This window comes from Mustela nigripes, chromosome 7 (genome assembly GCF_022355385.1).
Source record: "Mustela nigripes isolate SB6536 chromosome 7, MUSNIG.SB6536, whole genome shotgun sequence".
Taxonomy (NCBI): domain Eukaryota; kingdom Metazoa; phylum Chordata; class Mammalia; order Carnivora; family Mustelidae; genus Mustela; species Mustela nigripes.
The window spans coordinates 35,669,961-35,687,337 of NC_081563.1; the positions used below are offsets into that span (position 1 = coordinate 35,669,961).

At 49.3% G+C, this 17,377-nt stretch overlaps 1 protein-coding gene across 2 annotated transcripts in view; it reads right to left on the reverse strand.

Annotated features, from left to right (window-relative positions):
• Positions 1-5,669: 5,669 nt before the first annotated feature.
• MALL (mal, T cell differentiation protein like) overlaps positions 5,670-17,377 on the reverse strand; it is a 29,371-nt gene continuing 17,663 nt past the window's right edge. For both annotated transcript variants that reach the window (XM_059407706.1, XM_059407707.1), the window contains exons 3-5: positions 11,870-12,037; positions 9,815-9,937; positions 5,670-7,342 (exon numbers count right to left, since the gene is read on the reverse strand). In XM_059407706.1, the coding sequence (XP_059263689.1) occupies positions 7,280-7,342; positions 9,815-9,937; positions 11,870-12,037 (354 nt within the window). In that variant the 3' untranslated portion in view covers positions 5,670-7,279. The remainder of the gene's footprint in view (positions 7,343-9,814; positions 9,938-11,869; positions 12,038-17,377) is intronic.

Below are 17,377 nucleotides of genomic sequence, written 5' to 3' on the forward strand. Positions count from 1 at the left end.
CCCACGGTCAACATACAGGAGGGTCCCCGACATGTCCTTTTATAACCATATCCGCTTCCCTCCTACCCCACTCCGTCCTTAACCCTGGAGTCCACTAATCCATTCTATTTTTGTCATTTCAAGAGTATTATTTCAATGGAATCCTATAGTATATAATCTTTGGGGATTTTTTCCCTTTAGATCTAGCATAATTCTCCAGAGACTCCTCCAAGATTCTGTATCAATAATTCATTCCTTTTCATGAGTGAGTCCTACCCCGTGTTATGGATGTGCCACAGCTGGTTGACCACCTTCTTCTTCTTTTTTTTTTTTTTTTAAGATTTTATTTATTTATTTGACAGAGAGAGATCACAAGTAGGCAGAGAAGCAGGCAGAGAAGCGGGTGCGGGGGAAGCAGGCTCTGGGAAGCAGAGAGCCCGATGTGGGGCTCGATCCCAGGACTCCGGGATCATGATCTGAGCTGAAGCAGAGGCTTTAACCCACTGAGCCACCCAGGCGCCCCAGTTGACCATCTTCTGTTGAAGGACATCTGGGTTGTTTCCAGGTTGGGGGCTACTACAGATACAGCTGAGGAGAGCACTTGTGTGCATGTAGGTTTCATTTCTCTTGGATAAACCCCCAGGAGGCAGCCAGCAGTTCTCATAGAGGAAGCACGTCCGGTCTTGCAGAGCGCTGTGCCGTGCCGACTCACACTCCATCAGTAGAGTGTAGAACAGATCTGGGTTTTCGGCCTCCCTGCCTGCTTTGGGCTTCATCATTATTTCAAATCTGCTTATCACAACAGTGATGTTTAATTTGCATTTCTGGACTGGTGAGTAAAGTTAAAATGCTGGGCACATGCTTATTGACTACTTGTGTATCTTCTTCCATTTAGATCCTTTGTCCTCATTTTAGTGGGAATTTTAAAAAATTGTTGAGTGGCAAGAGTTCTTTTTATATCCCAGATACAAGTCCCTTATCCGATACCTGATTTGGACGTATCCTCTCCCATTTTGTGAGTTGTCATTTTTCTCTTTTAATAGTGTCCTTTGAAGCATATGATTTAAATTTTTCAACAAATCTGATTTTTCTTTCTTTATTTCTTTTTTTGGCTTGTCCTTTTGCTGGCACATTGAAGAAAACATTGCCTGATCCAAGGTCACAAACATTAACTCCTATATTTTCTCATACGACTTCAGCAGTTTTAGTTCTCGTTTTAGGTTTTTGACCCATCTGGAGTTAATTTCTGTATCTGGTGTGAGGTAGGGCTCCACCTGCATTCTTTGCACGTAGATATCTAACTGTCCCAGCATTAGCTGTCAAAAAGATGAGTTCCTCCCGTTGAATTGTTTTCGCACTCTTGTCAAAATCAGTTGACCATAAACTTGAGGATTCAAGTCTGCATTTTCACTTGTATTCCTTTCCTCCATATGTCCAACCTTTACCAGTACCTGACTATATTGATTAGTATAGTTTGTATTAAATTCTTTTTTAAAAAAAATATTTTATTTATTTGATAGACAGAGAACACGAGTAGGCAGAGAGGCAGGCAGAGAGAGACGGGGAAGCGGGCTCCCTGCTGAGCAGACAGCCCAATGTGGGGCTGGATCCCAGAACTCTGGGATCATGACCTGAGCCAAAGGCAGAGGCTTTAACCCACTGAGCTACCCAGGCGCCCCATATTAAGTTCTGATACTTGGAAATGTGAATCCTCCAGTTTTGTTTTTCTTTTTCAGAATTGTTTTGTTTATTCCAGGTCCTTCAAATTTCCACATGAATGGGGGGGGTCAGCTTATCAGTTTTTGCAAAACTGCCATTGGGGTTTTGATAGGGATAGTGTGGAATCTGTTGGTTAATTGGGGAAATAATGTCATCTTAAGAATACTAAATCTTGGGACGCCTGGGTGGCTCAGTTGGTTAAGCGGCTGCCTTCGGCTCAGGTCATGATCCCAGCGTCCTGGGATTGAGTCCCGCATCGGGCTCCTTGCTCGGCAGGGAGCCTGCTTCTCCCTCTGCCTCTGCCTGCCTCTCTGTCTGCCTGTGCTCACTTGCTCGCTCTCCCTCTATGCCTGACAAATAAATAAATAAAATCTTAAAAAAAAAAAGAATACTAAATCTTGGGAGTACCTGGGTGGCTCAGTGGGTTAAAGCCTCTGCCTTTGGCCCAGGTCATGATCCCAGGGTCCTGGGATCGAGCCCCATGTGGGACTCTCTGCTTAACAGGGAGCCTGCTTCCCTTCCTCTCTCTCTCTGCCTGCCTCTCTGCCTACTTTTAATCTCTGTCAAATAAATAAATAAAATCTTAAAAAAAAAAAAAGAATACTAAATCTTGGAGTGCCTGGGTGGTTCAGTTGTTAAGCATCTGCCTTCAGCTCAGGTCATGATCCCAGGGTCCTGGGATCGAGTCCCACATCAGGCTGCCTGCTCAGGGGGCTCCTGCTTCTCCCTCTCCCTGTGCCCTTTCCTGGTGCTCTCTCTTGCACTCCTGCTCTCTCACTCTCAAGTAAATAAATAAGATCTAAAGAAAAAAAAAAGAATATTAAATCTTCTGACCCAGGGACACCTGGAGGTATGACTAGCCCTTTTGTCACACAAGCCATCCAGCTACCGTTGGCTCCTCAAACAGGGCTGCTCTGAGCTCCGGGACCCATCCTTACACTGTTCCCTATCCTAACTGCCCTCCCCACCTGGCCGCGTCTTATCCTTTAAAACTCCAGCCGGGTGGCTTTAGACCAGGAAAGGATATGTGGCTGACGGTTAATCATTCTGGTAACTTCCTCAAGGTCCCATTTTCTAGGCAACCTCTCATAAATTCTTCCCCTCTACTTCCAGCTGGAGCCACTGCCTTGTCCCTATAGGACATGAGCCCTCTGGTCCCTGCCACACCCACCTCATGTTCTTAAGAGCAGGCAGGCTCCGCCCAGGGCTGAGCATGCAGGAGATGTACAGCAAAAATGCCTGCAACACAACTAAACCTGGATTTTTGCTGCAAGCAGACATCATGGTTGCTCCGAGAAGGTATGTGCTCCTGCAGGGCTCTGCCCTTGCCGGAAGATCCCAGCTTCTCCCACTGCTGTGTCTCCTGAATCCATACCAAAGGAGCCTGGCTTGGTGGGACCCCTGGGATTCGACTCGGGCGGCAAGAACTGCCCTCTTGGTACGTGAAAGTGGCTTGGGGGTCTCCCTCTTCGATTCTCCTTTCCACCCTCCCTGTCTGCCTCCCTAGGACGAGGAAGTGGCCCCAGACAGCCTTTGTGGACACCTTCGCACACACCTCAGTAAACAGCGAAGTAGCCTGAGGCAGACAGAAGGCATGTACCCAAGACTGTGGGTGTTGGTGCGTGCTGGAGTGGCTTTTCCCTCCCTGGTGAGATTCCCCAAAGATCCCATCTGGGTCCTGCAACTTCTGACTGGCCACCTGCTCTCACCGGGACCTCTCTGGGTATTAGAGTGGAACCCAGACGCCACCCAGTGGTATACCTGGGTAATTGCACCGAACGCTTTCATCCTTTTCCCCACCTCCATCTGGCTCCTGAATGATTATCCATTAAAAAAGAGTCTTAACTCAGGAAGGAGAAATAGTCCCATCATCTTAATGATGGTGAGGCTGTTTTCTATCATTGCGGAAGGAAGGGACGTGACCTCAGGGGTGTCTCATGGGTTCCTGCCAGTTTCGTTCAAACAAGTCCATAACGATTACATTTCGTGGGCTCCCAAACCTACTGCCCACACTGTTTCTCCCTGTGCCCCACAGCCGCCCCTTCCCCTGTGTGCTCCTTGAGATGACCTGACATAAACACACCTTGACAGTCCTACAGGTTGGTATGAACACTTTAACCGGCTGGATCTGGAACCAACTTCCCCTTGGCATGACCTCATGCTGATACCTCTCCATCTTGAAGTGTTATCCTTAGACATTATGGTGTGGGGGTACCCACGCATCCCAGCTTATGGAGAGGACAGGTTCGGAAGCAGCAGCATGCCTTGCCCGAGTTTACAGAAAGATGCAGAAGCAGCATCCTCTGGACTCTCCTCCCTGCCCTCCATGATCTCCCAATTCAGGATCCAGGGCAGGTAGCTTGTGGAGTTGACCTTGAGGCAACTGTCCGCTGCATTTCCTTCTTCCCAGAGGTCAGAGTGGGTGCCCATGTAAGGAATCAACACCTGACAAAGAGCAGCTGCCCCCAGCTCCGGGGTTCTCCATGCAGAGAATACAGAGGATCCTGCCTCGTCACACTCAAGGCCACAGCTGGCCTTGGCCTGCAATCCTCGTGCCTCTCAGGCTTGGGTCAGACAGTTTTGGAGGCCAGGCTTGAGTAGCTGCCTCAGAAGGGCTCCCTGATAGAGGGTCATTAACCTTTTCATTAGCCCGACTGCATGCTGGACTCAGAACCAGCAAGGCAGCCAAGCCAGGTAGCTCCGATCAGACACAGCGCCGCCTGGCTCTGGGCCCCGCAGCCTGCCAGAGCTGGCCTGGCCCTGGTGGTGGTGACTGGGCTTACTTCACTGTGGTTGAGGTTCTAGGGTTTTAGGATGGAAGGAGCTAAACTGCCCCATGGGAGTCCGGGATTAGAGGACCGAGCAGAGAACAGCTTTTTCTGCTCGGGATGTCAGACTGTGGGAGGGCTCAGGATCCAGCTCTGCCTTCAGTCCCTGCAGACCGGCTATGGCCTTTGCAAGTCCTCATCCTGGTCAACCGTACAGGGGCAGAACTGAGACTGGTGGGGGCCAGCCAGGGAGCTTAGGGTAGGGCAATGATGGTAAAATATCCAAGAGCCAAAGCCCTGCCCTTAATGGTCTCGTAGTCTAGTCAGGGAGACCCTGAGGCACATGGGGCAACTCTGCGACAGCGGCACACATCCCTGGAGCAGAGGCAACCCAAGGAGAGAGTGATTAACTCTAGGGGGCGAGAAAGATCTCTTGCAAGGTTAACAAGGGTTTTTCCTGTGCAAGAGGGACTGGGCCTTCGTGTTCCCAGGAGGAGGGAACATAATGTCTGGCACGGGCATGGAGGCAACAGCAGGACTGAGCTGGCCCCCTCCTGACATGGCGCCACCATGGGGGCAGGGAGGGGCAGAATTTGACCCATGGCTGAAGGAATGGCCAAGTGTTCCTGGGGGTGGTCCCTGGCTCTGGGGACCCAGGTCCCACAATACCCAGTGATGAGGGACTGGAAGGTCTCTGGACTTGGGAAGAGCCCTACAGACAGGAAGCTGGCCTCCGGGACTGGAAGGTGCTGGCAGGCTGGGTGGTACGGCCACTGTAGTGAACTTGGGGGAGCTGGGGCTCAGGGTCTGGTCCACTGTGGGTCATGGATGGGTGCCTTGCATTGTGGGAAGCGAGAAGGATGGCACTCTGTCAGGAAGAGTGGGAATGGCACAGAGGGCCGGGCAAGGGGTCCACTGTGTCTATGGGGGCCTCTTCGCCTCCCAGGCCCAGCTAGCGCACCCCCAGCCTTGCTAAGCTGGGAATTTGGTTTCTGGAACTTGCACTCAAACTGTCCTTACTGAAGTGGAAATGGCACAGGCTCCAAGCCCTGGAGACAAACTCGGCCTCCCTTGCAGCTGCCCCAGGAGCAAGGCTGGTGGGCTGGGCCCTCAGACCCTCCCCTGGGTGTTTGGGTGAAACTGCTCTCAGGATGTGTGGGGCAGTTCCAGCCGCTAACATCACAAAAGTGACCAACTTAATACTTCTTACTATACAAACAACTTTTATTTGGATATGGCTACTCGGTAAATATTGAACAGTAATCATCCCAGGCAATAAAATGAGGGGTACATGGTGGCTTTTCAAGATAACATGGTGGTTGGAGAGTTGAGTGGTCAACAAGAAGAAGCCAGAATTTTCTCTTTGGTGGCTCCCCGTACCCGCCCCCCACCCCCATCAGGAGCAGCAAAAAAATTAGTACAGAACTGTAAGCCCCAGAATTGGCTGAAACTAGTCCCCTTCCCGTAATAATTTATTTCATTTCAAAACTAGAGCAGACACGTGTGGCTGTGGCGCTGTGTCCCACTCGCCGGGGTCAGGAGGTCTGGTGCTCAGACGAAGGATGGGGACTGGAAGCCTTGCATGGAGGAAGACAGGCCAGAGAGCGCAGCTTCCTTTTGAAAACCATTTACTTTGACATCAAGCACTTCGATTTTATGTTTCTGTATGCATAACACCCTCCCCTTTTGTTTTAAAATGACCCCAAATCATGGAGGCCTTTGCATGTTGGGGTTTGCAAGCCCTTCCCTGAATGAGGCCTCACGCAGCTGGTGCCACTCGGGGGGACGCAGGGGGTCCTGGGGGCACATGGAAGAGCATGGACCCTGGGACAGGAATCCTTTCTGGCCTCCTGACGTGTCCCACAGTGTGGGACAGAAGCCCACAGAAGAATCCTTGCCTGGAATGTCCTGCCTCATTTCCTTGATGGTCTTTTCTGAGGGAAAAGGTGGCTTCGAGTCCTCAGGAGGCAGGTTTCTGGAGGCCTGGCACAGGTGTCCTGCAGCCTTGCAGTTCTCTGACAGGCTTGACTTGTGGAGAAGCAGGCCACCCCTCCCCCCATTCCACCCCTCCCCCAGGTGTTACTTCATAACAATTTTGTAGTCAGTCACTTATTTTCCCCACAAATCTATCCTCAAAGTTGCTTTTATGAAGATTTTCCTTGAATCCCAAAACTGGGGAGAACAGGGAAGGAGGAGTGGAACTGGGGGGGAGTGGGCTGTGTGGCTCGTCCCCCATCAGCTCCCTGGGGGGCACGGGAGAGCGGATTTGGACCACCGCTCCAAAACAAGGTCAGGACCATGCATCAGGATCCAGGCCTGTGGGTCTTCTTCTGAAGGCATCGGCAGCACCATTTTGATTTTAACAAAACAAGACGAAGTGTTCCCTTAAACCTGCTCCGGGGGAACCTCACTGCTGAGGTAGAATCCCCAAACAGGTGTGACAAATGGCAGACATGGGATTCTCCCCTGTGAGGACGTCAGATACCAGTTTTCCAGGAGAGTGAGGTTCCCTGTGAGAAGGGACAGTTTCTCGCCCAGGCAAAACCCAAACCAACCAACCAAACAAATAAGCAAACCACACCCCCGCCCCCCAATCTTTGTCATATTCGCCATAATGAATTAAAATGTCCAAACGGAGATGCCAGAGTGCGACTATGTCCCTCCGTGTGAGAAGCTGGTTTGTCCTCAGCCCACCGAGGGTCTTGCTGATGCTCTGTTTGTCACCCACGCGGCCGATGTTGACTGCGAGCTTCGGGGGCCCATAGTAGGTGCTGCTGGGGTGCTTCCCCACCGCGCGCCCGGCTCCTGCCGCTTCAGTGGTAGTAGATGCTGAAGGCGTGGAGGATGTAGAGCAGGGTTGTGATGAAGGCGAAGAACTGGAAGGAGACGGGAGGCTCCTGGGTCAGCAATGGCCAGGGCCAAGGGCAGCCCCACCCACTCCCCGCAGGCCAGGAGGTCACGTGTCCTGACCCCGCTCCCCATGCCTGCCCCACACCCTGCCCTGCCCGCTCCTCTCCTTGATATTCGCTGTCCCTGGGCACCCTCCTGGGTTCCAGCTCCGACTCTCCTGGGCACCCGTGTCCTCCTGATCCTGGGCAGGGAGCAGGCTCGCTCCATCCCTGCCCTGGGTCCTGTCTCCCTCACTGTCCCCTTGTCCCAACCAGTCTGCACTCCGATGACTTCCCCCACATGTCCACCCAGTAGCCCAGCACCCTGCTCTGAGCGCCCTGCTTGCCAGCACCCCGTGAGGGCTCTGGGGGTCCCTCCAGCTCTCAGTGGTCCAGAACGGACTGCTGAGCTTTCCTCTCCAGCCTCACTCACTCAGGGGGTCTTCAGGACCCCCATCTCACCCCGCTGCCTGACAGAAACCAGCCTGACGCCTCCCTTCCCCGACCGCCACATCCAAAGCCATCCCCAAACTCAGCTGCATGTACTGCCTGACCACCTCTTGTGCGCTCACTCACATGGAAGATGCGATCGAGCCGCTCCTGTCGTATGTTTGAAACTGTGTGAGGAGTCCCTGCTTCTCAGGATAGAGGCCACTGCCCTTAACAGGCCTTCCAGGGCTGGATGACCCTTCCAGCCTCGAACCGCCCCCCTGTCCGCTCACACCCTGTCCTCATTCACCCGCTCGCTCATTCAACAAACATCTTTCAAGCACCTGCTGTACTTCAAAAATGACAGTCGCCCTAACAGCGAACAAAACGTTCAAAAATATCTACCCTCCCGGTGCTCACATTCCAGCGGCAGGAGCAGAAAGTAAGCAAGATCAGCCAGGAGAGTAGCAGGTTCGATGGGGCTAAGCGCCCCGGAGAGAAAATAAGCCAGAGACAAACGGGGCCTGCGGGGGAGGCGGAAGGACGAGGCTTCCCCGAGAAGGTGGTCGGCCGGTGAGAAGGGAACAGAAGGTGGCAAGGGGTTTGGCTCCTGGAGCAGGGGTGTCCCTGCCAGGGAGAGGCGAGAGCCGGTGTCGGTGTCGTGTGCTCAGGTGTGACTGGAGGCGGCCGGCGGCTGGAGCAGACCGACAGGGAGCAGCAGGACAGAGCTCAGAGGGCGCCCGGCCAGACTGTGGAAGGGCGGCGTGCGGGTCCTGCTGGAGCCAGGAGTTTAGGGGAGTTAGAATAGTTTGAGGAGGAGGGAAAGGAGGTAGACGGGCTGCAGAGGCAGCTGAATACGTGTAGCTGCCCTTCGTGCCTGCCGGGCACCCCATTCTTAGGTGGAGAACGGCACCCCACGCCCCACCCCTTCCTCCTGCCACCTGATCCATGCAGGAGCACCGACACTGACACAGGCCGTGACCATTCTGGTGCCAGGGACTGGTTGCTGTGGGGCTTACCACGGTGTGGGTGTTAGATTCTTTCTGAGAAGTTTTTAAGGGGGGAATAAGGAAGGTCAGACTACTAGAGGAGGAAGCCGTGGGCTGTGAGTGAGCTGCCACAGGAGGGCGCCATTCCCTCACAGGAGAAGAGAGGCCGCCACGGGCTAGGAAGGCAGGTGAACTGGCTGAGTCTCTGGTCCTAGTGGACCTAAGGCCTTGAGGGTCCAGCTCTCCCTACAGCTGGCTGGACCACCTGGCCCCTGGATTCCATCAGCCAACAGTTAGCCCGGTACACTTCTGTCACTGAAATAAAAGGACACTGACGCCCTTTGGCCACGCTGAGGAATTCGGGCTCCATTCCACAAGCAGAGGGGCCATGGAAGAACTTTCAATAGGAGAGAGAGCAGCGTTCCAATTTGTGTTTCAGAAAAAAGGTTCTGAGGGTGGTATAGCGAGTGTATGGGTGAGTAAGCCTGAGGTGGGAAAAGCAGAAAATGGGAGATGACCCCTGAACCTGAACAGCACATGGCTGTTGGCATGTGCATGTGTGCACACACAGACACACACACAGACACAGACACACATAGACAGACACAGACACACATAAACAGGCACAGACACACACAGATACAGACAGCACACACATACAGACACAGACAGACAGACACACACAGATAGGCACAGATACACAGACACACATAGACACACAGACACACACATATACAGCATACACACACACAGACACCCATAGACAGACACAGACACACCCAGACACAGACACACATAGACACAGAGACACACACAGACACAAACACAGGCTCACACACACGTATACAGTACACACACAGAGATACAGATAGACACACACACACACACACACATACACACACACACAAACATACACACACAGCTTCTCCTGTCCTCCAAGGCCCTGTCAGCCTGAGGCTTGGGGTCATCTCTCCGCAGGGGTAGAGGAGTCTCCGGCAAGGTGCCCCCCACCCAGCAGCTCTGAGTTCTGTCCTGCGCTCACCGAGGCTGCGGTGTTGATGAAGTAGTTCTTCAGGTCATAGATCTCGGACATGATGGTGGCGTGTGCCTGCAGGACCGCGGCGCTCATGTACAGGATGCCGGTGGTGCCGTGGTACAGGCTGTCCTGGAAAGGCAGAGGGGGCCACGGCCGGCGTCACGGGGGCATGGAAGCAGGTGGACACTTGCCCCCTGCACCATACAGCAGGAGGAGTGGGCCAAAGAGCCCGGCCTGCACCCCAGTCTCCTGCTCTTTCCTTCTGCAGTGTATCTGATAAACTCGAGATGCAGTGAACCATAGCGGATTAATAAATGCCAGTAGTGACATCTGTCCAAGCCAACATTTGGCTGAGTGCTTGTTCGTGCTAAGCCTTTCCTCCTGTACCTCATGTAAGCTTGCCAGCTATGGGGTTGGCACCACTTAACATTGGTGCCATTTTGAAGAAGTAGGAGCTCAAGGTCAAGGTCTAGGAATAAAGAGCCAAGTCAGGATTTGAACCTAGGCCAGATGAACTCCGAGCTTGTGCTCTTACCCATTAGCATTACGAGGACCTGCTATGTCCTAACAGTATGTCATGCCGCCTCATTCATTCCCACAGCTAACGCCATAAGGCTGCAGCTCTGGGCACCCCGATGTGCAGGTGATGAGACTGGGGCTGAGCTAACACGTGGCGGAGTGGGTAGAGTCAGGCTTATCGGACTCCAGATTCCAGTGGCTGAGTCTCTGTGCTGAACGCTCAGCAGCGTTCTTCAACCCGAGAATGTCAGGCAGTCATTTAATAAGGGTTATCAATTCAGGAAGGCATGTCATCACTGGCGTTTTACAATCTCTAATGAGACACTCAGTTTGGGGGAAGCTCATTAAGAGGTGAAAAAAAGCATGAAGGAAATAGTTGATGGGGGGTAAGCCTGTCATACTGGAGATGTTATTACCAGAAAAGTTCACGCATCTTTCATTCAGGGATTTGGAGGCACAAATCACATCACACTGGGAAGAAGCAAAGAAAACCCAAAAACATCAGACTTCTATAGGACTGCTGACCCGCCTTCTTCAACCAGTCACTGGCAGGGAGGGCCATTCTGGGTTAAAGGTACCCAAGAACCATGACTGCCAAGGGCAACGCAGTGCCCCTGGGAGGATCCCGATCAAACAGGTCAAAGGTAAAGAGATGTTTCAAGTGTAACGGAGTAAATCTGATCATGGCCTGGGTCTTAGGTGATACAGAGGAATGATTGTTAATAAGTTTATATAAGCATGATGACATAAGAATGTGTGCATATTTTTTTGGAGTCATACTGAAGTGTGTAGAATGGAACAACATGATGCTTTGGGTTTGCTTTAAAATTCTTTAGGAAAAAAAGGCTAGGTACAGCAAGTGTGGGAAAATGTTAATAGGGCAGGAATCTGGGTTGTGGTTTCTTGAGGGTCTATGATGTGATGTTCACTACTTTTGTATATGTTTTTAAATGTTCCATACAGAAACATTTTAAATGGTTTTCAAGATCTGTGACATGAAAGCAATTTAGTGACATAATGTTAATGAAAGAATCGACACCAAAACTATTGGTTCGGCATGATTATATATACACTTTTACATAAAATACATAAGGAAGAGAGGAATCGCTGTAGGACGGGGGTGACCCCCCCCCCCCACTATCATGTCCTTCAATCCAACTCCAATGATTTAACCATAAATAAAGCTTAAGGGGAAACGAGTCAAGATGTGCTTGATAGAGAATGTGTATATTCCTAACAAGGAAGACAATGGAGGGGAATACGATGAAACATTTACTGTGGCAAAAGAGTGCTTTCATTCTGCCTTACTAGTAAACACATTAAGATAAAAAAGTCTTGGTTCCATAGTGGCCCAGCCATGACAAGGTCTCTGGTCCCTGGTGTCTGGTCTCTGGTCCCAACCTGCTCCCCACCCCGTGCCCAACTCCTGTCCCAGCCCAGAAGGGCTCAATGGTGTCCAATGAGGACAATGGTGTCCTCACAATACCCAGAATGGACATCCAGAGAAGCCCAAGGGTCTGGATCACTCCCTCTGATTCTTACCAGGACTCGCCAGGACTCATATCTTTTGTAAAATCCAAACAGGTAAGACAACAGGAACATCAGGGAGATGAGAAAGGAGGTGAGCGAGACATACATCACCCATCCTTGCAGCAACGGATTTGCTACCTGGGTGGCAGCTACCAGGATCCAGACCCAGCAGCCAAATATCTGCAAGAAGAAACCATAAAAGAAGAACTTTAAGTTGCTCGTGTAGGCATACTTCCCTTTGCACAGCATCACTCTTCTCTTCCGTCTGGTTAAAAGCTCTTCAGGTGAAGTTAGGTGGAACAAGAGGGAAATGGGGAAGGAAGCCTGGCCCTGGGAGAAGAGTAGATTTTTTTTTTAAGTCAAGTGGTTAATATAGAGGTATAAATAAATAAAATTAAAAAAAAAAAAGAAGAAGACTTGACATCCTTAATGGACCACTTCCCCTTTACCCCCAACCCCACGCCATTGTGTGGTATGTTTTCTATTGCTCCTTTTCACTATGGCATACTATTTCCTTTTCCTGGCTCCCTTTACCCACTCACAGTGCCAGCCTTGCCCTGTGGGCATTTGGTTTGGGCCCCTGGGTTATAGTATCTGACACCCTGGGCAATACCATTCCAGTTTGATTACCTCTCAGCCCTGTCCAGGCTGTTACTATCGCCTTGGTGGAGAAACCAAACCTTCCCCCCATTCTCTCTGGGCTCTGTATTTGTTTGCTTTTGTGCTGGGTTTATACCCATATGGGTCAGCCCAGGGAAAGAATTAAGTACATGTCCACATGGTAGCATTTCCAATTAGAGGCCTGAGGGAGCACCAAGTGGTTTTGTTGTTATTAGTTTGTCTCAGACTTTCTTTCTTTCTTTCTTCCTTTTTAAAAAAAAGATTATTTATTTATTTATTTGACAGAGAGAGAGAGAGAGATCACAAGTAGGCAGAGAGGCAGGCAGAGAGAGAGAGGGGGAAGCAGGCTCCCTGCTGAGCAGAGATTTTTTTCCCCATGCAGGGCTTGATCCCAGGACCCTGAGACCTTGGCCTCAGCCGAAGGCAGAGGTCTAACCCACTGAGCCACCCAGGCGCCCCTGTTTCAGACTTTCTAGGCTCCTCTCCTTCCTGGGTTCTCCTTAGGACGTCCCTGTGAGCCTCCTCGGTTCTCCCTCTTCTCACTCCTGGTAAATCTGTGCACCCTATTAAATCTGTGCACCTGTTCAATCTAAGCACCATATAGGCCGGCAATCCCAGGCCTTCAGTCCCACACATCCACTGGCCCACTTGGAAGTCTCCATTCAGATATTCCACTGCAGGGGCCAACCATACTCTGACAGGACCCTGAGGGTGAATGCCTTATTAAATTTTGCACCCTGAGCACCTCATTTGCCCCTCAAGCTCCTCAAATGCAACAAATTACAAAATCTGAACTCATTGCCACTCCCCAAATCCCTCAGAACCTATTCTCCTCAGCACCTTCTGAAAATGACCCTTCTGAGGGAGAGAGTGATGGGATTGGGAATGAGTGTACTGAGACCTCCAAAGACAATGGTAAAGTTCTATTTCTTAGATGGCACAGTGGGTAATTTTTTCTTTTATAAAGCAACAAAATAATTTTGGGGAAAAAAAAGAGAGAGAGAATTTTTTGGACTATGAGAACATTGGAGATTTGGAATAATGGGGAGAGGGAGCCCCCTTGGTGTGGAGGAATCACACTACCAGATTTTAAAACTTTCTGTAAAGTTACAGTAATCAAAAGAGTTGTGAGTATAGGTGGCTCACATTTCTGCCCATCTCTGGAGATAGCTCATCCCCTTCCCCAGTTCTGTTGCTTCCACACAAATTTTAGAAGCAGACTTTTTATATCTATAATATCTATCTGTTGGGATTTTGGGTTAAATCTATAGATCAGTTTGGGGGGAGAATTGACATCTCTACTATGATGAGTTTTTCAATCCATGAACATGGTATGCTTCTCCAATAATTGAGATGTTCTTTGACTTCTTTTATCAATATTTTGTTCTTTTTAGCATACAGATACTATACACACTTCCTGTATGTATGCCTAAATATTTCGTTTTGGGAAGCTATTGTCAATAGTATTGTTTTTTACAAATTTCATTTCCTAATTGTTCAATACCAATAGATAGAAACATGATCAATTTTTTGTGTATTAATATTGTATCTTACAACTTGCTAAACTCACTTATCAGTTCAAGAAGGGTTTTTTGTTGTTGTGGTGGTGGTGGTTGTCATTTGGCATATTCCTTGGGATTTTTATGTATCTCATTAGGTCTTAATTTTTTATGATTATAGATAAGATTGAGTTTACTGGGGCACCTGGGCGGCTCAGTGGGTTAAAGCCTCTGCCTTCATCTCAGGTCGTGATCCTAGGGTCCTAGGATCGAGCACCACATCGGGCTCTCTGCTCAGTGGGGAGCCTTCTTCCCCCCGCCCCCCGCCTGCCTCTCTGCCTGCTTGTGATCTCTGTCAAATAAATAAATAAAATCTTTTGAAAAAAAGATTGAGTTTACTTTCATGTTTTTTTATCTTCTGTAAAATTTTAAGCTGTTTTTTGTTGGTTACAAATTTCTTGTGGGGTTGCCTCTTTCTTACGGATTCAGAGTAATTTTTTCTCATAGTGTGGATTTTGTTGACTGTTAAAATTATTGCAAATATATTCCTTCAGGATGTGTCTCACACATATAATGATGCCTTTTGATGAAATGAGTTCTTAATTTTATTTATTTATTTATTGAAAAGATTTTGTTTATTTGACACACATACATGCACACACACAGATCACAAGTAGGCAGAGAGGCAGGCAGAGAGAGAGGAAGGGAAGCAGGCTCTTCACCAAGCCAAGATCCTGATGTGGGGCTTGATCCCAGGACCCTGGGATCATGACCTGAGCCAAAGGCAGAGGCTTTAACCCACTGAACCACCCAGGCGCCCCGAGTACTTAATTTTAATGTAACTGAATATGTTCATCTTTTCCTTTATAGACGGATTCCATACAGATGGAATTTAAGAAATCTTTCCCTGCTTTGAGTCATGAAGATATTCTTGTATCTCAGATATTCCTCCTGGGATTACTTTCTTTCTTCCTGAAGTACAATCATTAGTAGTTTCTTTAGGAAAGGTTAGTTGGTAGTATTCAGTTTGTCATAAAAATGTTATTTTTGCCCTGATCATTGTTTTCTCTCAGCACTTTTAAGATATTTTCCCACTGTGTTCTACAACCTTCTGTATTATTCCATTGTTCCAGCTGCCATTGTTCCTGCTGCTCTTCTGGAGGAATCTGCCTTTGGTATCTGGTTGCTTTGGGAGTCTTCTGTCTTTGGTGTTCCGCAGTTTGTGCAATAGTTATATCATGTATTGAAGTGTGGGTGTCTTTATATTAATTTTTCTTGGTATCAATTTCATATTCAATAGCTGATAATTCCGTTTCCTCGGTCTTGGTATTTCTTCTGCAGTTTTGAATGACTGTGGAGGAGGCTTATTTCTGAATGATGCTGATGAAACAAGTCCACACAACTTCTGTCTAGCTCAGCTGAAAGATATGCAATGTTCGGTTCTGATTTTCATAACATATCCCTGGCTTTATGGGACTAGCACTTCTCATCTTACAAATAAACAATACATAGACAGAGATATGACAAACGTCCCCTGTGAGGCTTCTACTACTGTTGTCCTGGAGAGGAAAAGCACTTTTGAATTTATAGAAATTTCGTAGTTTCTTAAGAAGAGAAAAGGAACAGGAGATGAAGAGCCAAAATCAACTAAGAGGGGGACAACAAAGCTCTTACTGGGCTGGACAACAACACCGGAAGCTTGAACTCCAATTAAATCACAAGCTCCGGGAGCACATTTCCCCAGATTTATTTTATTTCATTTATTTTTTAAAGATTTATTGTTGTTTTTGTTTAATTATTTGAAAGAGAAAGAATGAGAGAGAGAGAGAGCGAGTGCATGAGAGGTCAGCAGGAGAAGCAGACTTCCCACCGAGCAGGGAGCCTGATGTGGGACTCGATCCCAGGACTCCAGGATTATGATCTGAGCCAAAGGCAGCTGCTGCACCAACTGAGCTGCCTAGGTGCCCTATTTCAAGAGAGAGTGAGAGAGAGTGAGAGCATGAGTTGGGTTCAGGAGTTAGAGACAGAGGGAGAGGGAGAGAGAGAATCCTAAGCAGGCTCCACACCCAGTGTGGGATGCCCATTGACATGGGACTTGATCTCATGACCCTGAGATTATGACTTGAGCTGAAATCAAGAGTGGATGCTTAACCACCCAGGTGCCCACACATTTCCTCAGATCTTAATAATCCGGAAATTTTGGAAATCTTAGGTTGGGCCTGGGACTGCCTGTGAGTGAGTTGGCAGCTTGCTCTAAAGAGTGGTTGTTAAAGGACAGCTTCTGTCCTGCCCCCCCCTGCCCCCAGCCAGAACTGGGTTCTTTCATATTGATCTCAGTGACAGGGGCTGCACCTGCCAAGCATCCTCCCTACCCACACTTGGGACTTGCATAAAATTGCCGGCGCACTGTCAACACCCAAACAGTGCTGGCTCTTCGTGCGAATGGTATTTGGGATTTAGTGACTGCACCAGAACTTGTAAAATTTGGGGCTCACACCAGACCTCCGAGGGCAGAGAATGCTCTGGGCCGTTCTCCACTACACGCCAGGTGCCTAGCATGGGGCCTGAACCAAAGTGGGTGGGGATGGAGTCAAAGAACATTCTTTAGAAGGAATCCGTGGTGACATCACCACCGCCTCACCAGGTGCTTTACAGCTGCATATCTTTCAGGCTCAAATGGCCTCATTTAGTCTCCATGGCAATTCTAATTCGCTTGAGCTTTTTGAGACCAGAGAGCAGCCACTTGATTCCTGCCCCCGATCACTGCCAGTTCACCTCTGCTAGACCTGGGGGTGGGCCAGGGGGCTCAGGGCCACTGTGCTTGTCAGTGCCTGCAGAGGGGTCCGCCCCCGCCCCCCTCCTACCATCAGAGGCTGCCCTGGGCAGACATTGCCAAATGTACACTATTTACACATCGGTGCTAAATTCTCACCACAGGGTGTGAGGTGATGCGATACTGGAGGGGCCCGAGCCTGAGGTCACACAGGACATGGGGTAGGACAGCTCTGGACCTCTTCTCACAACAGAGCTCCCTCCTGGGGGCGGTGGCCTGTGAGCATTTGGGTATCTACTCAAATTGCATGAGAATTTTCTGAAATGGCTTTAGTGTTGCATAATCCACGTGACACAGAGGAATGTTATTTTTTTTATTTCCACACCCTCTACCCTCTGGACAGAAGGAGGGACCAGGGCCAAGGATAAACTCCAGGTAAATTTAAACCCAGTTTTTGTTATCTCATTTCTGCCCCGAGCAGTCTAGGTTGGATTCTTTTAAAGGTAAGGCAGTTTCAAGTTGTTGTCTTTATTTATTTATTTTTTTGCTCTTATTTAGCTTTCCAAATTTCCTTGGCAGGCTAAACTGCTTTTTTATTTTGACCTTCAGTTTGTATTTCCCAAGAGC